This window comes from Pelmatolapia mariae, linkage group LG13, assembly GCF_036321145.2.
Source record: "Pelmatolapia mariae isolate MD_Pm_ZW linkage group LG13, Pm_UMD_F_2, whole genome shotgun sequence".
Lineage (NCBI taxonomy): Eukaryota > Metazoa > Chordata > Actinopteri > Cichliformes > Cichlidae > Pelmatolapia > Pelmatolapia mariae.
In genome coordinates, this window is record NC_086238.1 from 2391752 (window position 1) to 2417500 (window position 25749).

The 25749-nt window shown below is 38.4% G+C and overlaps 5 protein-coding genes and 1 long non-coding RNA gene across 7 annotated transcripts in view; 4 read left to right on the plus strand and 2 right to left on the minus strand.

Annotated features, from left to right (window-relative positions):
- Positions 1-982: 982 nt before the first annotated feature.
- On the plus strand, positions 983-3691 carry LOC135933720 (uncharacterized). The gene is made up of 3 exons (XR_010573908.1): positions 983-1094; positions 3169-3249; positions 3610-3691. It is a non-coding gene; the product is annotated as an uncharacterized LOC135933720 (long non-coding RNA).
- A 1671-nt stretch (positions 3692-5362) lies between these two features.
- Positions 5363-8351, plus strand: LOC134640389 (uncharacterized). The gene is made up of 6 exons (XM_065471895.1): positions 5363-5375; positions 5486-5661; positions 6017-6238; positions 6697-6899; positions 7443-7565; positions 7835-8351. Exons 1-6 carry the CDS (start codon positions 5363-5365, stop codon positions 8232-8234), a joined length of 1137 nt encoding a protein of 378 aa, XP_065327967.1. The 3' UTR covers positions 8235-8351.
- A 24-nt stretch (positions 8352-8375) lies between these two features.
- Positions 8376-12299, plus strand: LOC134639646 (uncharacterized). Its single transcript, XM_063490940.1, has 7 exons — positions 8376-8433; positions 8574-8775; positions 9780-10014; positions 10282-10406; positions 10742-10893; positions 11333-11555; positions 12152-12299. Exons 1-7 carry the CDS (start codon positions 8422-8424, stop codon positions 12289-12291), a joined length of 1089 nt encoding a protein of 362 aa, XP_063347010.1. The 5' UTR covers positions 8376-8421; the 3' UTR covers positions 12292-12299.
- Positions 12300-12672: 373 nt separating this feature from the next.
- Positions 12673-19092, minus strand: dnaaf10 (dynein axonemal assembly factor 10). The gene is made up of 8 exons (XM_063490941.1): positions 18859-19092; positions 17770-17870; positions 17390-17520; positions 17169-17270; positions 16215-16330; positions 15593-15727; positions 13541-13638; positions 12673-13445 (listed from the first exon to the last, which is right to left on the minus strand). Exons 1-8 carry the CDS (start codon positions 19042-19044, stop codon positions 13238-13240), a joined length of 1077 nt encoding a protein of 358 aa, XP_063347011.1. The 5' UTR covers positions 19045-19092; the 3' UTR covers positions 12673-13237.
- A 222-nt stretch (positions 19093-19314) lies between these two features.
- On the plus strand, positions 19315-22809 carry pno1 (partner of NOB1 homolog). Its single transcript, XM_063490942.1, has 7 exons — positions 19315-19616; positions 20383-20529; positions 20641-20724; positions 21043-21103; positions 21243-21360; positions 21869-21939; positions 22543-22809. Exons 1-7 carry the CDS (start codon positions 19419-19421, stop codon positions 22608-22610), a joined length of 747 nt encoding a protein of 248 aa, XP_063347012.1. The 5' UTR covers positions 19315-19418; the 3' UTR covers positions 22611-22809.
- Positions 22810-22977: 168 nt separating this feature from the next.
- The window catches only part of ppp3r1a (protein phosphatase 3, regulatory subunit B, alpha a), a 35153-nt gene continuing 32381 nt past the window's right edge, over positions 22978-25749 (minus strand). For both annotated transcript variants that reach the window (XM_063490944.1, XM_063490943.1), the window contains one exon: positions 22978-25360. In XM_063490944.1, coding sequence (XP_063347014.1) covers positions 25313-25360 — 48 coding nt within the window. In that variant the 3' untranslated portion in view covers positions 22978-25312. The remainder of the gene's footprint in view (positions 25361-25749) is intronic.

The following is a 25749-nucleotide window of genomic DNA, read 5'->3' on the forward strand; positions in this document are numbered from 1 at the left end:
TTTAGCCTTGTGATTTCTATTTCAGCTCTTTGGTGAAAGGTCTAACACGATTACACTGAAAGATGGGTTGAACAGAGTAGGAATCGAGGTGGTAGCTGAGGATGGCACCATAAAGAAATACAGTGTGGAAATTACCAAACTGTCAGCAAAGATCGCAGAGCTCAGTAACCTGGCTTTGGAAGGAGATATTTCACTTCACCCCGCGTTTTGCACCAACGTTTTTGAATACAATAGTGAGTACAGCCTATCTGTGTTAAACAAGAAGTTGTATATGAAATGTATAATTCTTTGTTTTGTTTTCTATTTCAATTGATACACAAAAGCAGCCGCAGCAGTACACATGTATGTAAATGTATGTATAAATATGCTACTTTGTAAGTGAATATTATTTAAAAATGCAGAGACATAAAAGGTTTGCAGTATTTCTCAGTTTACAAAATAAATTGTTATGTGCTTTTGTGGGGGGGTTACCTCCAGATACTGTTCCCTTTTGTTGTAATTCAGTGACACTCCTTCCTGAGGTGCCTGACAGAGGCATTAAAGTTACAGTAAATGGGGTGAGCAGCGCGGAACCAGTCCCTCTGAATTTTGGAGACACAGTGGTGGAGATTTCAGTCTGTTCACCAGATGGCAGTGTTTCACAGGTATAATAAGACATGGATAGTGGACAAACTTTATATATGCATCCTAGCTTTGAAATGCTTTGAAACTCATCATTATTCACTTGATAACATATAGTTTTCTTAATTTTTAAACTTCATATGCTTTTAGCATAGCTTTTGCTTCTGTGTAATGAAACTTATTAGGAATTTGAGTCTTTTTAAAGGTCTCTGTTGGAGCCCTAATAACTCCTGCACATGAGTGGATCCATCTGCTTTATACCCATACATTTATCTGTGGTAACCTTTTGTCAGTAAGGGAGTAGCTAGCTTTATATACCTAATGACCTTCTCACCTTTTCAGGTGTACAAGGTGTTGGTGACTCGAGAGCTGCTTCCTGTGCCTGTGACTTTCACTGATGTGAAGCAGCAACTGGAGTATGAATGCCCAGTATCCCTAAGTGCTTTCTACAGGCCTTTGTCTATCAATCACAGGTAAGTCTTAAAACAACTAACACATATTGCAAAACATATTCGCCAATAGTCACATCCATTACTTATCCTTTGGTTCATGCTAAATATTAATTCGCAAATGAATGATGTGTTTCCTTTATATAAAAAAAATACTATAATATATAGCAAATCACCTTTCACACATTTGATATTTTGCTAAATTGTAGTGAACCAAAGAGCATCTTCTCAAGGCCTTATATTGAGATGCTTGCCCGAAGGTCAAAAGTTGACCCACTTAGTGACTGTCCTCTCGGAGACGGCTGGAAGGTTGTTGAACTGGACCTTGACAAGAAGATGTCAGCTGCCTTGGTCAAGTGTTTCTTTTTTCACAGAGGTGAAGCATTTCAAACATATTAATTTAAAGCTACTGGGAAGAGTGGATGTTCTTATTCTGGATGTTCAGATAGGAGGAGGTTCTGTTGTTCTTAAAGAGAGCTAGTAGATTCCTGAACTTCTAGTACAATGAATGTCACATCAATGAATAACAAATGAAGCCACTGCCCTAATATGGATTCTTTGAGTTACTTCATTATTTCCACACCTATAGAAAATGCTTACAACTACATTGTTAACAGGTATCTTACCTCTTAGCAGAAGTGATTACACAAGCTATACTATCATGTAACATGATGTAGTACTGTAGACAACGATCATGTTGCTCTAATGACAGGGGGTATTATTACTTAACTAAAACCTTGTGCCACTAACTGTCATGGGACAAAGGCTGGATTTTATATCAGGCCTTTATGTTCAGAAGATCTGGCTTGCTTACTCAGATGTGTATTTCTAAATAATCAAGGCTTCTCTTAAATTGTTTAATTTAGTTAAAAGTACAAATAAAGTAAAATTGTATTTATATAGCATCTTCCAAGATAAATATCACAAAGTACATCACAACAAAAATGCTTAAACATTAAAACAAAAAGTTACCAAAAGCAAGTTTCAAAAAGATGAGTTTTTAGCTTATTTATTATCTTGGGTACAAATCTGTCAGGGGCACATTAAGAACTTCTGTTTTCTCTTCATTAAGTTAGAGATAATTGTCAGCCATCCAACTTTTCATAGTCTAAGCACCTCTGCAAAATCTCTTGCTTAGAAACACCCTTGGGCTTAAAAGACATACATAACTGATCATCTGTCATTCTCATAGCAGTGAAGGAAAATGTCCTTAAATTGCAAATGGCAGTTTTATTTATATACAACATTTCAACCTTAATATGCTTTATAAATGCCCCTTAACAGAACTTTGAAGCAAACTGTGGTGAAGAGAAGTAGAAGAAAACATGTGTTTAGAAGCAGCCACAGAAAAAGATCGATTAGAAAGATATGACCATAACAAAAAGACCCTGAAACACCCGCCCAGTATCTCAGCCTATCAAGCCTTTTGCACCCACAGGGACAGATGGACTGAAAGACATTTTTGAATAAAGATGCAGGTAAAATATCGAGAGTGCAGGATGCTTTCATCAAGTCAACTAATTGCTAGTTTGGACACTTTGCCTTGGGGGAGGTTGCATGGGGAGCAATTCTACAGATTTGTTAAATAACCTGACAGCTAAATCCATCCCGGCCCACATCTAATGAGCTTTTTTCCCCTTTTAAACAAAGGGTGTGACACTACGATGAAACTGTCTGAGCTTGGGTCACACATTCTGGACTGTTTACATAAACCCACTGGGGACCTAGATGCACAGGTCAGTGTAAAAGATTAAGCAGTAACCTCCATTGCCAGAATCGCTGACTTTGACACTGTTTATCCTTTATTTACAAGACATTGCTCCATTTAACTGTGAGTAAACGCAAGTTTGAATTCCACAGTAAAAGTAATGACCACGTTTATGGTGAATGAGTCAGTAAAATAGTAGTTTTTATTAACCATGTATAATTTTTACATTTCAGTAATTGTTATTTTACCATTGGTAGAATGACAAACCCAGTTCTGTATATTCAGTACATCCACCTTGTCAGTCCAGTTCAAAGCTTTATCAATGGAACCTGGTAAGTGCACTTTATAAAGTCTTTATTTGTGATATAATCAGGATACTATTTCTTTTAGGATGTAACAGAGACAGATTGGTATAAGAAGCACTTTGAATCAGCCAAATGTCTGGAGACAGAGACCAAACACACCTGTGAGGTAATAAGCTGTACTGGGTATTCCTTTCAGTGTCCAGTTAGTTAATATTCTGACTGATGTTGATGATACACAGTAAACATGAAAACCTAAAATTACTTATTGCCATAGTTCTATCTTGTGGTGAATGTGGGTAATCTAGGACCTTGATAGTTTACCCACTTAATCAAATGAAAATAAAAAAATATTTTAACATTTCCCTGATTACGTTATAATATGATACAATTATGATATAAAAAAAGGCTGTAGACGATTTACCTTTATCATATTCTTCAGTGCTAAGTATAAGTTATAATATAGCTCACATCACTACTCCTACTGTATCTGTTTAAGCTTTCCTGCTTGGTCTATTTTCTACTACAGCTTCGTAACTGGGAGAAAAGACTACAAATGACAGCAGCAGAAGACAGTGTGGACAAGTTGTGTGCTTTGGCCCAGGAGCACCTGAAACTCTACAGGCAACATCTGCCAAAGCCAGGCATGTAGCACTTTCACTTTCACGCCTACATTTTTACACTTTGTGAATTATTATGCTGCGTTGTAAGATGGTGATCCAAAACAAAATGTGGGTCAGACAAGAGTGTAAAGCTATTATAATACAAACTAGAAAGTCAGAAAAAAAAAACAAATGCATTTTTTCACCTGTTACTTTTTATAAAATGCTGACTAGTCTGTCCAAATTACCATCTGCCCTAATGACGAATGTCTGTAGTTGCCTTTATTTTTAAACAGGCTATTTACTGATTATTTAAAAATACTCTGGAGCAAAGGGACTTTTTCCTTGCCTTGCCTTGACAACACAGCTCAGCTTAAAGCTAATAAAAAATACATGAAAACAGGCTGGTAAGTGGCTACTTCTGAAGCGTTCTCTTTTATTTGACATGCCAGATACTCACACTCAAGTTTGTGCTCATGTTTTCTCAGCTACTTTTGCCTTGCTAATTTTTTTGTGACTGAAAAGTATCAAAATGAGAATGAGTGTCATGAGGGTTGTTAGTAAAAAGTGTTGATTTTTGACCTTTCATTTTTCATGTGGCCTGGTGAAATGTTTTCATTTTTAAGACACTGTTTATTGCACATTAACATTAGGTCAATGCTTCTGTCAGACTCAAAAATTTCATCAGCTAAAATGACTTTTCTGTTATGTAGCATATATCAGTTATAAAACAGCAAATGCTGAATGGGTCTGCTTGTTGGATTATGTAATGTACCAGGGAATATAACAAATTAAAAGCTTGACATCAGTGCACTTGGACAGAAAAAGGACGCACTTGCCAAGGGAAGATACTCTCTTTCAATATTTCATGCAAAAGGCGCATCCAGTACTCGGTAAGTAAAAGACAAGGCAGCTAGATGGTAGAGTCTGTTTAGTTTTCATTATGTGTTGTGCTGTGAAGTATTCATGCTTGGATGAAACTGTCCTTTAAAAAGCTGTTTAAAATGAGTTCAATTTCACAAAGCACACAATACCTAATCCAAGTTTTTTTATTTTTCTGATTCTCAATACAGTCTGAATGAAATGTATTAAATTGGAGAGTCAAGATTGCTGTAATAAGATTTACTTCTATATTAATTTTATTACTGCTACTACTAAGTACTACTAATTACTACTAAGTGATGATAAGTGCTGAATTCTTTATAATTCCTGGAACAAAACACAATCATCAAGTTTACACTGCTGCTGGTTGCTGACAGTGTTTTGAGCATGCCACCAAATACAATCCAAAGAATTACAAAAATAGTTAAATTCAAGTCAGCTGATTATAAAGGGCTTAATTACTTAATAAAATTCGAAACTAAAGCCAATATTCATGATGCATGCTGTGTACTGATTAAATCAGTTTCTCTGAATACTTCAAGCTATGTTTATATGTGTAAGATCAATAAAATTGCTAGTGGTAACAACAGCCAACAACATTTTATTCTTCTCACATTAATAAACACATTTAGACAGTGTTCTTAAGCTCAACCAAATACTTAAACTAGACACACTTATGGTAAAATTGTAGATAGGAAGTCTATTGTAAGTTTGGTTTGATCTTACATTTGAACTGAAGGGGGTTTTAAATGGGTCTTTAAAACTCTTAAATGTAATGTCATCCTGCAGCGATGAAAAATGTTGTTTGCCAGTACTATATAATCTATATAGATGCAAATTCTCTCATATATATGCAAATCCTCTGGTCTCTCTGTCAGATGTGTACCACAAAACAGTGTTTTATTTTTCCCATTTCCACAGGAGACCTGTTGCACCATGAAGATGGCCAGTCTCCTCTGCATAGCCTGGAGCAGGCTGCTGTCCACTATGCATCAGCTATCAGACTTAACTCCAGAGATGCCCGGCTTCACTTCCAGCTGGGTCTCGTGCTGGAGGAGCACCATTACGCTACAGAGATGTACGGCCTACAGAGGAAGGTGTGGTACTATTATACACAAATAAAAGCTCTCTATGCAGCATATTAGTTGTATTAAAACAATGAAAAAAATTACTGAAGGTTATTTTAATCAGAATTGCATAGTAAATAACATGCTAATTTTAAATTAAAATATATGGTCAATTACAGCTGATATGTCAGTTAACAACATTGCTTTGATGTTGCAGTACACACTTTCATTATTCCTAAGCATGTGGAAGTTTAGAGATTTATGAAATTTGACAAAGCTTTCAGAAAATATAAAAATAGTACTTTTTTGCCAGTTTATTGTAAATCAGTTGTCTTGTTGATTTTTGAGTTGAAAGCTAATGAACCTTGCATGTTTCAACTCAAAGGCTGACAAAGAGAGAGATGAATCAAGTGATGCCAAATCAACAGCACATCAGGATGACATCCTGGCTGTGTGTAAACTGCACGGTTTCCTTGGAACACCCAAAGTAGAGAACCAGCTGCAGGCTCTGGATAAAGAGTATCATCTGCTCAAAGAGCAGGGACAGTCCAGCAAAGCAGACTATGTTCAGACTCTCTACATCTGGCTTTCTAAGAAAACTGGCAAGGTAATTGTGTCATATGCTGTCAGTACCTCTGCTTCTATTGCTTGAGGAAACTGTTTTATCTGATAGTAATGAAAAAGATTAGTGAGGGGCCAGTACAGACAGGCTATCGCCCTCTTCCTAACATCAGTACAACTTCTCTTTGACTAATGAGTGATCTGTTAGAATGTAAAACCACCCTAACCCTTTTGTAAACAATATTCAGTTCAGCATCTCAGAATATACTGTTAACATTTCCACAGGCTCTTCAAACACACTTAAGTCGTCACAGAGCTGAATTTTATTCAGCTGAAGATCTTGATGTTTTTCATTGCTAGTTATAGAAATCAATATCGTTCCAGATACTTCAGTTCTGCATTCACTACCATGGTAAATATAGATATTGTTCTGTATGGTTGTTTTGAGTCAAAGCATCTATGACTGTTACTTATCATCAATAAACTTGGACTTGGTGGTTGCAGGACATCAGTGCAACTATGCAGGATAAAGAGAGTTATATCCACCGAGCCCTTCTGAAGTACCTGGATGCCTGGTCTCTGTGCCCAGAAAGCTGGGAGTACAGCCTCCATGCAGGAAGGCTGCTGCTGCTGCAAGGGAGGGAAAGGGAAGCCCTGCTGCACTTTCACAATGGGCTGGCTCTACGGCCCCTACACCCTGCACTCAGGTCAGTTTGCAGGATTGTACGTACGGTAGTAGAAGAAGGAAAAATATTGTAATACTAATAGTAACTTGTAATAGTAACAAGAAACTAGATTAAAGAAGCTGATTAAATATTGCAGAGTTAGGAAGCTATGCAGCTCTCACTGTGATGTCACTGTGACATAGATAGATAATAGATTAGATATCAGCCAGAAAATCAATGCTGAAACTCACAGAGGTCCACTGAAAAATGATACTAACAATTATTTAGTCTGCTGGTAACAGCTTAAAAGCAAGAGTTTGACAATCTGTTGCTCAGCTACTGAGTTTCTGGTAATCAAGAACAAAATACAGAGAGGTTAAAATATGCGCATCCTTTCTGTGGCTGTGTAAGAGCAGGTTTGAAAAAGCCCTTATTCTCCTTCTTAAATTCTCACTCCATGATAAGCCCTCTATCATATAACCTTTCTAAGAATAGACTGTTAAACAGGGTAAACTGGGTCTAGATTCTAAACATCTAAAAACTAGATCAGAGCTCTTCAATGTGTGTTGCCTTTCTTTTTTCCAGATTCTTCGCAGGCCTGGGTCTGCTACTGCAGGAACAGAAAGCCTCTGAGGATGCAGAGAAGGAGGCTGCTCTGTTCTTACAACAGGGACTGGAGCACTTTATCAGCCAGCGCTGCAGCAAGAGGTGTGCATGTGTGTGTGTGAGTGTGTGTGTGTGAGTGTGTGTGGTGGAGGTGGATATATTCAGTGAGAGAGTGAGAGTGTGAGGCCATGACAGCAACAATAATATACCGGCTTGTTCTGTTTAAGCCTGTGGAAAGGAGAGGTAACTGATTGAAAGAGACCGCTATCGTCTACAGAAGCACACTGATACACTTTATGTTGTGTCATCTATAGAGTTATAATAGCTGTTTTGTGTTTGTGCTGCCATATATTTTATGATTTTGTTTACAGCTGGGAGGAGCAGGATCTATTGGACCCTCTGTCCAGCCGCAACACACAGTTCCTACGAGGCCTTCTTACTCTGGGGCAACTGCAGCAGAGAAACACATTATGCACAAAGGCCATGAGTGCTGAACAGGTCTATCATATGTATGTAAAACTTTGGGAGTTTTTATTTTTTGCTGGTTTTATTATTCGGGGTTTGCAGTGGATATCGGCTCTAACGAGCTGTCTCACTCATCTCAGCAGTGAATGTGCGATCCAAAGAAAAGTCCTGTCATTTAAGAGTACAAGCCAGTTTAGCTGTTTTAACCACTACATAAAAACACTGTCTTCTTGTCTCTGTGCTGGACTGCTTCAGTGTGGCAATGCTGAGTGCCCAGAGTGTGAGTCAGTGTGTACGTCGTGGTGAGGTGAGCAGGCAGCTGGAGTGGGTGCTGCTGGATGCTCACTTTGCCCTGCTGCAGAGGCTGACCCAGCAGAGTGAATGCCAGGCTAAGACTGGCATTGAGAGGCAGTCTCTGGTGGCAAAAAGATGCCAGGCCCTCACAGCTCTAATACGTCACACCTCTATCACTCCCTGTCAGGAACTTCTTGACATGCAGGAAAGGGTATGAGTGTTGAGCTTTCTTTTTTACAACGAGTGCAGGGTACCTAATCCATAGAGTGACTGTTAATTTCCAAGAGTGCTTCGTGTGACATAATTCAGACTTTTTTTCTTTTCCGGTTTCTTTACTGCTGGTGCATGAAGACGTGCCACCTTGCAGTAGTAACCACACCACGTGACAGCCATGCCCTTTGTCTCTTGGGTCTGGCACAGCTGGCTCAGTACGACAATAACCCAAATTCAGAAAGGTCAAAGGAAGCCATAAGTGATGCCTTTCTCAGCCTCCAGGCCAGCATTAAGGTGGAACTCAAGACTCAGATTGGAGAGCCACCTGAACAGCTGACCAGTGAGTCTCTGTACATTAACTAAAGTGTGCTTTTCCAGAGAAGATGGTTTTCCCAGCAGCTTGCAGTGGTGCACTTCTTTTCACTTGTGAGGTGAATAACGCTGGTTTACCTATAATGTGTAGAAAACTACATAAAAATAAAGCAGAATTGTAGGCCTGACCCCAGCCAGATGAACCAGCTTCCTCCACCTTACAAGTGGGAGGAAGGTCATCACCGTAGGCTGCTGGCAACACCATGGGTCCTTTTCATTATGCTAATGTGCCTCCTCACTTCCTTCACTTGCATTTCTTGCTCCCAGCAAGGATGTGAGAGAGATGAGAGGAAGCGATGCCAAGATGCAAGAATCAAAGCTGCCAAATGAAAAATCCTTGCCTCCATAGTGTCGGTCTCAAGTTATGTTAGTTACTTAAGAAGGTTCACAGCTGCATCACTGAATGATATGAATGTCCACAGAACTTCTAATATTATGATTTCTTGTCTTTTTTTTCATAAGATATGTTCATTGATTAATGTATCTTAATTTTAGTGGCATTATTGCAAGTGTTGATTTTAGTCATTTAGAATTCATTTAAAATATTTTAATTAATGGAAAGGTCAGTGTCATAAACCTGTTTCATAGAACCCCCAAAATGATACTCATAGCCCCTCATGTCCTTCAGGTACATTCACGGAACTGGAAGATCTCCTGTGATGGTCTTTAGGAAACAATTTCCATGCTATGGGAGGAGAGGGGATGCAAGAAAGCATATGTTGGCATAATGAATGAAAAGGACCTCATATTCTCTAGCAAACATACTTCATTGACATTTCTGGTGGTCATGTGACTTTTATATTCCATGTCTTGTGCTTGTATTTCATGGCAGAATTATTACTTCCTATCAAACTGATGATTGTGTTTCAATGAATGTTCTGTTATTTCTTCCAATAAGCTAGTGTTTTTAACACATTTTTAATGTAGCCTTTTTGGAATTTAACTTTTCCTCACCATTACCTGTTTGCTCAGAACAAAAGTGGTGGCAGGAAAAGGTGGAGGTTAAAACCAAGGAAGCTGCCAAGCAGTCCATCACCCAACCAGCTGGTGTAAAGGAGCCTTGTGAAATCAAAATGGCAAAAAGAGGAGTGCAGCAGGGCAGGGGAGGTTCTAGGTGTGTAGCAGTAGCTGTAACCAAAGCACCAGCTCCAGCTCCCATCAGGGGAGGGAAGGCTGTCCGGAATCCAGCCAAAACCCCTGCAGCCAGGTTTGTACTGAGTAAGGTGTTTGTAGATACATGGTTTAGATGGTTTCCCCTTTCCCATTGTCATAGCATGAATGATTTCCTATGGATTTATAGCCTGTATAGCTTTGCCTTGCTTCTTATGTATGAAGCAAAAACAGCCTTTTACCATTTATGATTCTGGGTCTGCTATATGAAAAGACAAAACAACAACAAACAACCAAACTAACAAAAAAACAGACTTTTCACTTGAATATTAAATAGGTTTGTATTACGCTTTCTCTCCTGTAGGGGGAGTTCTGGAGCAGCTGCCAAGCCAGATAGGGTGAAACTTTCTAGTAATAGCGCTAAACCTCAGCTCCCGCTCAACAAGTCTAAACATGACAGTTTCTCTGATACTTTAAGGACAGCTGAGGGTAAGGCATTACAGAGGCAAGTCTGAGAAACTGAAAATCCTTTCTTGGTGAGGTGTGAACAGGTTTTGCAAGCTACAATAAAAACAAAAACTACACAGAGAAAATCTAAATCTTGATGATAAAAGAGGGCTTATACATTTTTCTGTTTAAGAAGTTCAAATATAATGCTGTTTAACTGAAGGTATGAGAACAGTGGTATTGATAACTTGAAATGCAGATGATTTGACTTGTTTAGCACCACTGTCATAAATATACAAATTTTCTTTACTTAAGGTTTTTGGTTTCCAAGAACATTAAATGGGTACAATATGGGCTTAAAAACAATCTCTGTTCAGTTGCTGTGACAGAAAAAATCCATGAGTCCAGTCTGATGAACCGCAGATCTCATGCAGCAAGACTGGGTCTGGCTCGAGCTTACTCACGATCTCCAAACACCCAGGACCAAGCAATACAGCTATACCAAGAGGTCATCGCAATGGCACCAGAGGTCAGTTATCTTTTATATTTGCATTTTAAAGCGTTTCCCAAAGTTTCACAATAGCTTCCAGTCACATTAAGTAAGGATTTTATTAACATGTTCTTTCTCCCACCAACTCTGTGGAAGAGCCACATGTTCTGCTGTTGGACTAGAAAATTAAACTATATATATTCAGACTTTAAAGTCTCCTGTTCAGGACTTGAAAATGTCATTATTTGATCATTTGATTCAAATTTAGCTGAGATTTCTGAGTAAATACTTTCATACATCTCATCTACAGTGAATATACTCATTCAAGAACATTTAGGAAAAAGATTTCCCATTACATGTCTTCGATATTTAGAAAACCTCTAAAAGTTGTAGTTTAAATATTTTTAAAGAGTCTCAAGCTCTTGGTGTTTATCTGGTTTAATGCAGATCAAATATAATTAATGAACTGACTGTTTAGATCCATGATGCCTACATTGAGCTTGCGCAGCTGCTGGAGCCATCCGACCCTAAGGCTGCTTTGGATGTATACTGCAAATTCCCTTTGAAGCCTGTGGCTGAGCAAAACTTCGAGGATGCCTTCATCACAGGAGAGATTGTGCGCATACTGATGTCTGAGGAGCAGTACGACCACCCACAGCTTGGCCCCAGCCTCATAGCTTATGGCAAAGTCATGGGCCTAAGTGATTACTGTTTATTATTATTATTATAAATACTATAAACACGTGGTATTAGCTTTGGAAAAAGTAAGACTTGAACAGTAAAAAGTTATTTACAGAAACCTTTAGAGTTTAAACAAAATGTGTAGTTAAATAACTTTTAAATTATTTTGAATGGACATGGAGAGCATCTACCTATAAAGTGTGAGTGTTGCTTATTAAGATTGCCAGCTAGAGATACATTTTTAGGTGTAAAAAAATACTGGTTTACCATGATTTTCTTTATAGGCAGCTGGACTATATTTACCAAATGTGTTGTACGGAAATCATGCTGCCAGACCCATGTGACATGCCATGTCATGTTATTTATAGAGATGTATCACATTCAGCTGGTGTGATTGACAGATAGATGGCATATTGCATACTAAATAGTAATACATATATGGTGACTGCTGTCAAATAAACTGTCTGGCCACAGGTCAAGTCAGGATATAATAATGTAGTTATATAAAGATATTTAATATTTTGTCAGACACACCCAGACAACATGACATGCTACAATATTTTTGTCAGTGTGAGTGAACTAATTTTGATATGCAAATCTGTGGCTGTGTTTGCAGGTTGCATAGACAATTACATTCACATTTTGGATGGAAAGTCTAAGACCAAGCTGCTAAAGACCGTCTACGCGGGGATCCACAACAGAAAAGAGGATGATGAGGATCTGCAGAACTTCTTCAAGTTCAAGTGCTGGATATGATGTTTTTGGTTGTTTGCCTTGTTGATGTAAAAAATTCGGAGTCTTCAGTTTAATTCTAGTCTCTTCTCCCTGACTGCTGCGTATGGTAGGGTATTCACCATCTAGCCTTTTAAATGGCCCCCCACATTTCATTTCAAAGTGTAAATGACCATTAATGTTGTCCTCAAAAGAAATGGGACACACTAACACTTATAGTAGCATGCAAATCAAAGGGGTGATGTGCAACTGTGATTGGGCCTTTGTGTGTTCATAAACAAAACTACTTATCTTGACTACAATTACTACTGCAGTATGAAATAAGCCATTTGTATTTGGCTAAAGCCACTGAGAAATCTTTTTTTTTTTTTTAATTCAAATACAGATTTAATTAGGAAAAACACCTCTTAAAAATGTCATGTCAAAAGCCACAACTTAAACAATAGACAAAAGTGAACTACAACAATCTTCACTGACAGTGCAACAACGGAAAACGTTTCAGTTTCCTCCTACAAAAACAGAAATTGATGAGTGAAAATAAATCTTGATCCCACAGTAATTCCAAGCCAGAGGCTACAGTTATTTTTTCATCCACATAGAAACTTTACAGGAAATGTATAACTGCGTTACAGGGATATTTCTCTGCAGTAAAGGATAATATTATCTGCTGGGCTCAGCCAGACAATACACATTTTTTTAGGGATATCCTTTAACAGAGGGAAAAAATGGCCAAACTCAAGTTTCCCAGTTAATCTAAAATACTTTTTTTTTAAAGGAGTATTGATTGAAATGGACATGAGCAATCTCCAGGACTTGCAGTAGAAAATTGGTGTCTTCTACTAAAAGACTGCTCGTCATTAAGTCTGTGACTTACACACGGGTGGTGCAGCACTGCAGATACTTATTTGTTTTTTGTTTTTCCCATATTAGGCTTCACAGATCACAAAAAGTCTTTTATGCAGTGCAGTTGTTAAACTATGTTGAGTTTAGTGACAATAAGTACACGGACAGACTGGTCAAAACCCGAACACACACACAGGCCCTGCTTGTCTGGGCTCCAGTCCAGGCTGGCAATTGGCTGAGTAGACAGAGTGACATTCTGTAAGAGGTTGACAGATCCAGCTACACCTACGTCAACACCATCAGAGTCTTTCTTGCATCTCTGAGCAGGATACTCACTGGAAATGACATCAAAACACAAAAAAATTATGGTTAGTTTACAGTTTACAGGAAAGACCATAGTGTCTGTTGACTGACTTGACTGGTTACTTACTATTTCCATAGATGTAGGTTGCCGGCTCCTCCTGTGGTCATAAAGATGTCTCTGTTCTGAGGCAAATGTCTCACCTGCCAAATGGTCGACTTATGAGCCTAAAACAGAGAAGAGTCATGTTTAGTACATAAAGTGTACCAAAAGACTGTAAAGAAAACCTTTCAACCACTTTAGACTGATAACAGTCACAAAGTGTGGCTTGTGCTGTTTTTAGAGATTCCTGTTTTGACTCTTCTTTGGTATGGACTTAAATTCAAAACACAAGTTAAATTTATATCATCAGTGGAATAGTCCGATCTCTGACATTGCATCTTTCCCTTGCTTCCATTGTCAAAAATGCTTCATTTTCCTTGGTTCAGCTGGACAAACTGAATTTGAAAAAGCTTTTGTTTTGCATATGCAAAGTATCTCCACAAAAAAATATTTTGCATTAAAACACACAAAATATGTAGACATAGGAAAGGAAATTAAAAATCGAAACAGAAAAACCTCAGAATCCACTTGAAAGAGGCTGCTCTTGATGCTTTGAAAATGACTGAAATCTGATTTTGACTATAATGACCATTAAATACCATGATATTAATGGCGCCATCTCCAACAACGATGAGGCGGCCTACATGGATGAAGTGAAGAATCTGGCATCATGGTGCCAGGACAACAATCTCCAGCTGAACGTTGGCAAGACCAAGGAGCTGGTGGTGGACTTCAGAAGGAGTCAGCACAGAGACTACAAGCCCATTATCATCAATGGAGCTCCAGTGGAGAGGGTGCAGTCCTTCAAGTGTCTCGGTGTCCACATCTCCTCAGACCTGACATGGTCTGCCCACATTCAGCTCCAGACCAAAAAGGCTAGGCAGCGCCGGTACCAACTAACGACAATTGAGGAAGTTCAGGGTCTCTCCAAAGATCCTCAGGATTTTCTATACAGGCGCTGTGGAGAGCATCTTCACACAGAACATCACATCCTGGTTTGGGAACAGCTGTGTTAAGGACCAAAAAGCTCTTCAGAGAGTGATCGTCCAGCAGAACGCTGCTGCAGGATTGCTCTCCCCCCGCTTCAGGACACCTACACCAGGAGATGCCGGACTAGAGCAGCGCAGATACTGAAGGACCCGTCCCATCCTGGCAACAAACTGTTCCAACTTCTGCAATCCAGTAGAAGGTTCCGCATCATCCAGGCAAGGACAGAGAGAGGAGCTTCTATCCCCAAGCCATCCGGGCCCTAAACCAAACCCCCACCCCCCCCCAACACACACACACACACCCTCTCACATCATCCATAAGTGACTGAGACAGGACTCTTTTCTAGACACTCTAAACCCACCGGCACAATGTACATTTCAAATTCCTTTAATTTTAAATATGTTCATATTGTCTATTTTGTAAAATAGTCAGATTGTCTATTCTTATTTAATTCACTTAATGTACAGAATTCACCTGCTTGCTGCATACATGCTACTACTGCACATTCACCTAATGTATATATTATATATAATGTTCTCCCCCCCCCTTTTGCACAAGTGTCAGGTTACATTTCACTGTGTGTTATACTTGTATAACTATACATGTGACGAATAAAGAACCTTGAACCTTGTAAAGTCCATGTTGTATTTTAGTCTGAAATTCTTGGTGGAACCTTATGACTCATGGTTGGAGACACTGGTGTGCCAACTGTAGATTGCTCAGAAGAACTGGACAAATATTTAGAAAGCCAGGCCCCTGGATTTCCTGGGCCTAGCTAACACTTGGAAAGCTGGCTGTGCGCTAATCCTGGTTTAAGTGTAGTTTTTCCAGCGTTTTCCCACAAAAAGCCACACATCTCTTCCCTAACATGCCCAGTCTCGTTTTTTTGGCCGGTTACACAAAGGTAGTTAGACAAACATGACCCCAAACACTTCCAGCTGTAAAAACGGTCAAATTGCCATTTGCCCCCATTTCTTTCTATACCACACAAATGTAACAATAACAATAATAGTTCTAATAGCCTTTTGACATTTTTCCCATACATAGCGGCCAAATATCCATCTGAGTCACTCCACCCAGGTTAATTACCTTTTCAGAAACAGAGGCGAAGCCTTTGGTAGGGTGCTGGGTCCTCATGTCAAAAACGTGGAATTTTCCCTCCAGTGAAGTGGCCACCAGCTTGTTCATGTTGATGTCTTTCCTGTCAAACTCCACGCAACATACCTAGTCAACAAAAAAATAATAATAGAAATGAGTCACTCCCTGGATATTTACCACATGGCAAAGCTCCATCACAAATGATTTTACCATGCAGTAGAATGTGTTGAACTTGGCATAATGACTTCTGGCAGGTTTATACACAAGAGGAACTGAATGAAAGAGACAGCCATGTAATAAAATCAGAGTAATTCTTTGTACTGCTTATGGCATGTGAGGAAGTATTCACCTCAGACTGCTCTGTTGTTTTATGTGCAGTGTAAATGATGTGGGAAGTCATTTTCAGCTCTGTCTCCACATTTCACACCGTTTTTGTCTGCATTATAGTTCAAAATCTGTTATTTGTGCAAAGGAAATATTATGGGCCAAAAGAATTCAACCCTTAAAAAAAAGCATTAGCTTCAACTATTTTGATTCATGTTTGGTTGAATCAGAAAAAAAAAGTAGAAAATGTATATATGCCACATACTGACAATTTTTTCTTTCACCTCACCCCATTTTTAATGTTCGTTTCCCACCGTAGAGACATATTCCGCAGATCGAAGAGTTTGATGTCACCATTGTCATATCCAGCACAAACACAGCGGTCCTGATCATTAAAGGCATGACCTGAAATGTAAATGTAAAGGATATTTTAAGCCTGGGAAAGATCATTGAAAACAAACACAAAGGCACAACATAGGTTTATGGCTGCATTTTCATAGGTGTTCATGCTCATGTGCTTTTTTTTTTTTCACTGTTCCATCTGTTTGCACCTTTTGTGTTTGGATGGCATGGATCAGGATGTTCTTAAAACAGTATACATGAAAAACAAACAAAAACAAAAGTTTTGTTTGTCATGTCTTATCAGTTATGTGCAGTGCATTACAGCAGCTTTATTTATGGTGGCTGATAAGTTAGCATTGTTGCTTCACAGCAAGAGTGTCCTTTGTCTGACCCAGAACAGGGTGCTTCTCTCTGGAGTTTGAATATTCTCTCCTGACGTTGTACCTTTGACCAAGGGACTAGCTGGAATTTGGGCTGTGTTCTGCTGTTTAAAATTCAGAGAAATAATCCCCTTTACTAGGTATAAAGAAATCCCTCAAATTGTACACAATAGAATATATGATAAATATTGTTTTACTGCTTCTTAGTATTAATATAACCTATGACTGTATTAGTTCTTATCACTATCAAAAATGCATTACAGTCCTGTCCCTGTGGATACAGATAAAGTGGAGAGCATGTTTTTAAACTTTACTTGTGGAAGCTGGTACTTCGGTCCTCAAGAAAATAATGTTCTGTGAGGACCCTGTTAAGGGGCACAAGCTGTAACAGTGTCCTTTATACTACCACAACTATTGCAGGAGCCTAAACCTCTTCAGACTTCATGTTCTTTTCTGCACACCATGGAAGTAGGGGAAGCACCAGCACTATCAACTTAGTTTCTGAAGAATATTTTACAAACCAAAAGCAACAGTCCAGCAGTCCCTCTTGGTTTCTCCTTCCATTGGCTCCATGTTGGCTACAGGGGAATCCTTCTGTCTGGGATCCCACACCTTGACTGTACCTATTAAAATACAATCATGTAGGATCTAGTCTTATTTTCATGTACTTTACTTTCCCACTATCATTGCACTGAAAAGTAATTACAATCTAGTTTGTTTTTGTTTTTTTTAATGCTCTTACCATCTCTGCTTCCGGTGACGATCTCAGGCGCACCATCACCAATCCCCAGACCACCAACACCATCAATACTATTCACTATCTCTTTGTGGGCCTTTACAGCATATACGGGCACATCCGGGGTCTCTAGATTCCTGTGAACCACAGGACATCTGTACTGAATAAGTCTAATGTCGACGTAACAGATTTTTAAAATATCATTTCCATTACATTTTTTATTCCATTCCAATTATAACTGTCTTTGGGATTGAACCAGCTTTGAATATAAGATCTACAATTAACATAAGAAGTGTTTTTTGGTTAAAAATAGAATTTAAACCTTGCTTTCCCAGTTTGATTCTTGCTATTACAGGCACAACACTTATAATTGGTGTATACAATACCATATATTGAGATTTCCATCAAAATCCCCTGTTGCTATGTGTCTTTGCTGAAGAGACGTGGCCCCAAATGTTCCACACTTTATAGCTTTAGGTTTCTCTACCTGAAACATATCAGAGGTAAGAGTTTGTTTAGTTTCGTGAATGGGACAATTCAACATATAATGGAAAAGCAGTGTGGAAGGAGTGCAGTGAAAATGTATTTTCATCAGGCCAAAAGCAGCAAAACAGCCACCATGTTTGATTGTTTGGTATGATGTTCTCTTATGAAATGGTGTGTTAGTATTACGCCAGATGTAACATGATTCAAACCTCCTAGAAAGTTCAACTTTTGTCTCTTTGTCAATTCACAGAATAATGGGGAACATCAATTTGTTGTTCTTGTTTTTTTAGCTAATGTGAGATGGCCCTTTGTGTTCATTTTGGTCAGAAGTGGTTTTCACTACGGAACTCTCCCATAGATGCCATTTTTACCGATTCTCTTTCTTATCATTGAATCATGAATACTGACCTTAACTAAGACGTTCTTGTCTTATACTAACATTTGCTTGATCATTTGAAACATGCGTGACAAATATGCAAGAACATAAGAAATTGGGAAGAGGGCAAATACTTTTCACAGCACTGTATCATGTAGGCACATTGATTCAAGCTTTAGCAGAAAAATGACCTACATTTGAAACAAACAGGCAAGATAAGTATAAAAGAATCATGTTTATACACGTTTTGTTACGTTTACTCTCCTTTATCTGTATCTTGATGCCTAACACACATGCCATGGTGCAAAACTACAACAGCAAGTTTTGTTTGTAGTACGATACATTGGTGACAGCGTAGCAATCTTTTACTCGTTGCAAGTGATGCTGTAGTATTTGCTTTTTAAGTATAATCTGGATAAAGTATGCCAACTATAGGATAATTTACAGTAGAACAATAATGAACGGGCTGCCTTCAAATTGTTGTCATGGAAACACCCTTGCTAGACTTTTCTAGAAATCTTCGATGGGCTAGCTAGCTCTGTACGCGGTTTGTATGAAATATCTGAGAAAAAAGAAAAGAACAAAGGCCCACAAGAGTAGAACGTTAATGTACCTCCTTTATGAGCTGAGCCTCGCCTTGGTGAACTTCATATATTTGAATCACTCCGGTTCCACTAGGAAAGTTTCCCAGACAGACAAACTTCGCGCTGCAGGGAATCCATTTACTGTCAAAAACCGTATAGTTCAAACTCTTCTGAATATGCGTAATAATCTGAGGCTTCGACAGCGGCGATGACATTTTTCTAAGAAACACTGATATCGGCGTGAAAAAGTAGACAACTGTCGCTCTCTTCCAAAACAAACTAGGTACAGCTGAGCGAGCGGCTGCCTTAACAGATGCCTGACAAAATGCGTATCTTTCAATAAAATATCTATGTACAATGGTACAAAAATTATATGCAAAAATATATAAACAGCCTGCATTCAATTCTAAAGACAACTAGAGACATCATAGATAGTTATAATAAAATAATTTTGTTACCTCTCAATCTACAGGCGTCGTTGATGTGGCTGTTTGGGTCCTTTTCGTCCCACGAGGACATGCTCACGCGTCTCCGTTCACAGTCTGCTTAGGTTTCTACTCAAAGTCTGATTTTAAAAACTTTTTTCGAGATGGACACCGACAAAAACCCAGTCCCGGACTCTGTAGCACCCATGGAGAACAAAGATGACGCCGATTCTTTCACAAAGGTTAAGTCAAAAAAGTCTCAGAAGCGAAAACGTGAACAAGATGGAGCGAGCATGGACACAGACGAGCCCGTGGCAAGCAAACGACCGCAATTTCCGCCCATTTCAGGAGACAAATTACGGGTAACTACACCACGTGTATATATAGACTCTGTGTATTCTCTCGGTTTTGTCAAATAAATACCAATAACTGTACATTTAATATTATTTGTCATGTTTACGAAGTAGCTTCCCCGACCAAACCATTAACTATTATGCGCATGCGCGGTGTAGTCATGTGAATACACTAAATAAAGCTGCTGTTGTGGTAGTGTGGTTGCCCAAGTAGAATATTCAAATACACAACAAATACTGTGTTTAGGTCGTGACTATTATTATAATACTTATGATTTCACTACACAGTACTCTGACTGTTTAAAGCACTGTCTACTAAAGCAAAAATACAGTTAGGAAAACAAAACGCATAAATTACTCGTGGTTAATATCAGTCCAGTACTCCGAGGATTAATTAGAAACTTTGAAATTAAGAGTGCATATGAATGTTTCAGTAATTAAATGCACCGTCAGGCACAATAGAAACCCAGGGTTGCTGTTTATATGTACTCAGCAATCTCTCTTTCTCCTTCTGTTGTGGATTAGTGGTTTCTGTTATGATGACAATTTTTTTCGCTGTTTCCTGATGATTTAAAGATCAGACAGTTAAGTGGAAAAAAAGAATCACCACATTAAACAATCGTAAACATGTTACATTAGTTGCAGCATTGCTTTAAGTTCGGGTTACAAAGCAAAGATGTTTTCTGATAAATCCTAACCAAATGTCATAGAATAGTTTTGCTAACATTACACCGTATGATCAGAAATGTTTTTTGTGTTTGTTTGTTTTTTTAAGGGATCAGATGAGATGCGCAAAATCCCAGTTCCAGCTCACAGATACACACCGCTGAAAGATAACTGGCTGAAGATTTTCACTCCCATTGTAGAGAACCTACAACTTCAAGTTAGATTCAACCTCAAAACAAGGAATGTTGAAATCAAGGTAGGTTTCTCCTGTTCATGTAGACTTCGGTGATTTGGTGAGCCTATTTATTACAATGCTTATATACAGTATTTCATCTCTGATATGACTAATATGCCTTCTTTCTTTCAGACATGTAAAGAAACACAGGACATCACCTCACTCCAAAGAGCAGCTGATTTTGTTAAAGCATTTGTTCTCGGATTTCAGGTTGAAGTAAGTACATGAGTTTTCTGCATGTTTTAATTCTGCCTGACTGCTTTTGTACTGAATGTGTATTTGTCAAGCCAAAAGTCAAGTTTTGGCACAGTGGTAGAGACACTTGACTGACACGCTCAGTGTAGTTAAATAATCTATTATTAATACAATAAAAGTTTCCTCCATGTCAATAGCCTCCATAAAGTGACTTGTAGTTGTTTTTGCTTTGTCTAAATGTGTAAATTATCTTTAGAAGCTGTCACAGTATTTGATTGTTAATTTTGAGCCTTGCTGGATTGTCACTCGTGATGTAACATTCACACTCTCTCCCCTCAGGATGCTCTGGCTCTCATTAGATTAGATGAGCTCTTCCTTGAAAGCTTTGATGTCACAGACGGTGAGTTTCCACCTCCGTAGCACTTGTGGCTGCTGTTAGAGTCGTCATAATTTCTTACCAGTTCTCTTTCCCTGCTGCATGAAGAATACAATGTTCAACCTCTCGAGATCCATTTAATTGTTCTCCCATGTTTTGGCAGTGAAACCTCTGAAGGGAGACCACTTATCCAGAGCTATTGGAAGAATAGCAGGGAAGGGAGGAAAAACCAAATTCACCATTGAAAATGTCACAAAAACTCGCATTGTGCTTGCAGACACGTGAGTAAATGCAGTATTTTGATATGCTACAGTAAAATTACTAATTAATTTTTCACATCATTTGCTTATTAATCCCTCATTAATTTTCTTTAGCCACCTTTTTGAAGTTGACAGTTTCACTGCAGCATTAATCAAACATTTAGATTGTTTTTTTTTTCTCTTGCATTGTTTTAGTCATGATAAGTATTGGAGTTCAATACAGATCTTGCAAAGAAACTCTGTAAAGAAGAGCTTTACTTCTTTGGGATTAAACTTAAAAAAATAAAATAAACTGGCCCGGTTTGGTTTGTTAATAAGTGCATAAACATACTATCATAATATATTACTTACTAACAATTTTTCTCACACAAATGATATTTTCCTCTTCACGCAGACGTTTTTGTGGGTACTCTAAAGAAAATATATACAACCTTTTGCATACATCCATACCTGCAGTATGTTTTCTAGTTATGTGCCTTTTATTCATTTTTCATTGAAACTGCAAACACTCTGCTTTGTCTGTCTACAGAAAAGTTCACGTATTAGGATCTTTCCAGAATATCAAGATGGCCCGGACAGCGATATGCAACTTAATCTTAGGTAAGACGAGCATTGTTTTTATAGCACAGTATCATGTGGTTGATGCTATTGAGGTGGTGCTTTATTGGATGAGCTGGTTGGACACTCTGCTGTCTCAAATACCGTTACTCCTGGAGAAGTACAAGTACTAATGGTGATATTTATTCACTTTGAGGTACTCATTTAAACATTGAAATTTAGATTATAAGACTCCCCTGTGAATCCTTCTTTTATGGATTTCAATTTTGATATATACTTAAATGCAGCAGTAAAAGAGGCTAGGCAATCAAGCATTGGAATGAAGCCATTTTTCTGAATCAGGTGTTTAAAAAGACCTGTTATAACGCTTAATGTTTTCCGGAAGGAGTGCAAAAATCTAATTTCTTAGTTTTTTTTATAAGCTGACTGTCAGCTTAAAGAAAACAACCCTAAAACATTGAACAAACAGTTTAGCCAAGTCCAGAACTGACCTATTTAACTGCTGTGCAGCCTTTTCCAGTGTTGAGAGCATCAGTCACCTGACAGCAAATCCATCGAATGTAGCACTAACCATATTTGGAATTGAACTCTTTGTTTACACATTAGTGCTGAGAAGTGACCTTTAAATCCCTTTTGCCCCTACAGGAAGTCCACCTTCAAAGGTCTATGGCAACATCAGAGTGGTGGCTAGCAGGACTGCAGAGAGATTCTAAACCTGAACCCTGATTGGTTACCATATGTATTTATCTTCCCCTATTGGCTGGTGGAATTCCTATGTGGGATCTGTGTTGAGTTGAGACCGTCACTGCCCTTTGGACTGATACCTCGGGTTCTTCTGTAATGATCCCATGGTTTCTGGATCAGCTGGTATCAAATATGACTAATAAAATTATGATACGTGCATTATGAGAATCTGGATATCTGAAAGTATGTGTTTGTGCAAATGTGTTTAAAAAAAAACGAAACAAACCATGTGTGTACTTTTTTTTTGTTTGTTTTTCCTGGTGAATAAAGATACAAGTCTAGTCAGTCACATCTTGGTCAGGTTTAAAATAGAAAAAAAGGGACAGTCAAATAGAATACTTTCAACATTTCAAAGTTTATTTAAATTTTATTTTTCATACAGTATCAAGTTTCCAACAGTCCCACAGCATAAGATGCAGCATGCAGAAAAAGGAAAAAAAAAGGTTCTCAAACTTAAATCTTCTCATATCCCCACACAAACTAAAAAGAACCCAAGTCCCTCAGAGAAAAGTAGCACTTACAAACTAAAGCGCGGTCTGAACTATACAGAGAACAGAGAGCCAGAACTGCATTTAACAAATACTTATATACAAAAGGAAAAAAAAAAACATCAAATTTTCCCCTTTAAGCTGAGTACAGTGTGTGGCAGTTTGAGACAGGATCAGATATGCAACTTTTACTGGAATCGAAGCATCTCGCTGACCCGGGTAAAATACAAAAAGTTACATGTAGTTCAGTTCAGTTGGATTACCTCTCATAATATGTGTACATTTACCAAAGTTTGGCAACATCCATATTGTATACCATTAAATTCTTAAATATATTAACATCACCATCCATGTGTAAACAAGAGGATTATTTCAAAAAATTGATCTACATGCACAACAAAAAATATACTTCCATGTCATGCAAGCACAGGGAGGCCCAAGCCGTGCAGAGCTTTGGGATAGGGGAAAATAGAGCACTCCAGATGCACATCTCTTGACTGAAAACTGTTGTTCAAACCAGCAGTTGACCTCCAAAAGCAAAACAAAAAGCTATCCCAATGCTGTTTGCAGTAGGAAGCATTTTCCCTAGAAAATAAAAATCTGGCTGAAGTTATGTTTTTTCTCCCTGTTAGTAGGTTAGAGGGTGAGAAAATGAATTGATTGTGACAGAAAAAAAAGAAGTGGGAGAAGAAGCCAACTTTTGAAATGTACACGTTCAAAGAAAAAAACCAAAAAACTACAATTTACAGTCTACCCATTGCACACTCGTTATGCCAACATGTTAAGATTTTAAGTGTTTGTGTTGCGCTGAAGAAAACTGACCCGTCCTGTGCTGTACTGAGACGTATTCAGAAGGGCTCATTGTTAAGCAGAGGCAAAGCCATCTCCACTTACGGTTAAATAAGCTGAGCACACTTTGATTACCTAATATACACATACTGGTTAACAAAAAAAAAAACCCCAAAACAAAAAAACACGCTGCCTGCAGATAAGTCTCTTAAATTGCTATGTCCTTGCACAAACTGTAATCTCACCATTATTCACTCTCAATTCTAAGCCAAGTCCGTCCAGCCTCTGTTCCTAACATTAAAGTCTTGAAATACTAATGATTCCACCATCATTCATTAGTCAGTGTGAGTGCAGAGCTAATCTTTGCATTGGAGATTGTCTTAAAGATGCACACTGCTCTATGCAAAATGCTTCACAAGAGTAAACCATGTATCAGTTTGCAGCCACAAATCATTTTTCGAAAGACATTTTCTTGGCATTAATTTTTCTACCTATAATTTTATAACAGGAAACAACAATTATCTCCAACAATATAAACACATTCTTAAGTATAAATAAAACTACCACTCTTAATACAAAAAAAGAAAGGAAAATAAAACTGGAGTTGCTTTCCTAGGAGTGACTGGAAGCTTTACCGGTCTGCAAAACTGCGTGCGTAAGCTAAAATAGAGAACAAAAAAATAAAAAATTATTTTGATTTGCTTCTAATATGACTCGTAGTCGAGCAGTTGGAAGCGTCACGAGCCCATTTGTCTGGCATGAATGACTGCTGTGATGATGGGTAATAACTTGGACTGGTTTTCTGGATATGTTCTGGTTGGCACTTCATACCCTACTTTCTAGTTGTGCTGCAAGTCAAGTGTTAATACACTACACACTTCCCCTCACGAGACAACCATAGATATACTTGTATTTTTTTCTTCTTTATAAAAGACAAGAACAAAAAATAAATATCAAAAATAACAATTAACAAAAAGAAAAAAAGAAAATGAAAGGATGAAATATGAACAAGCCAACCAGCCTCTTCACCGCATCCCCTTCCCCCCCTTCCTCCCCCCCCTCATCCAAAACCGGAGATGCTCTTGCGAATGACAAATAGATGTCCTTCAGTCTCTTAAAGTGCTACGACCGGGTTATTGAGAGGATTTACAGTTCAATAACACTTCAAAGTTGGCTTCACGAGGCCTGTGGTTTTTTTTTTTTTCAAAAAGAAAAAGTGGCTTCACAGAGAGAGAAAGAGAGAGAAAAGAAAGAAAAAAAAGAGAGAAAGAGAGCGAATACTTCCATTGATTTACACAGAGAGCGTTTTGCCGGACGTCTTGAGCAGATCTTCAGAGATGGTGGAGAAAGCGAGAGTCGAGGACAAAGGGGGGGATTCAGCAAGCGGAGAGCGCTCACACATCCACCACCATCTTTTTGTGTATATCGAGGCCACCAACCACCTGGATGAAAGTGCGAAAGGAAGGAATAGAAAAGAAAATCTTTAATAGAGTGCTGTTAGCGCTGTGGAGGTAAGCATTAAAGTTCACATAGTTTAGTTTTCTTTATAAAGTGCCAATTCACAACAACAGCACCCGAGCTTTATATTTATATGCAAAATTTATAAATGAATTTTGATATGTGCTACGTTCAACAGTAAAGAGCCAAAAGTATTAGAGAAGAAACTAACAATCAATCATCTCTGATGAACAACATGTGGCAAGAGTGGAAAGGAAGAACTTCCTTTTACCAGGAAGAGACCTGCAACAGAACCAGTCTCAGGTTGAGGCACCCATGCCCAACCAAGACAGCCCCTTAAAAACATTTTGACCTGCACAACAGAAGACCACCA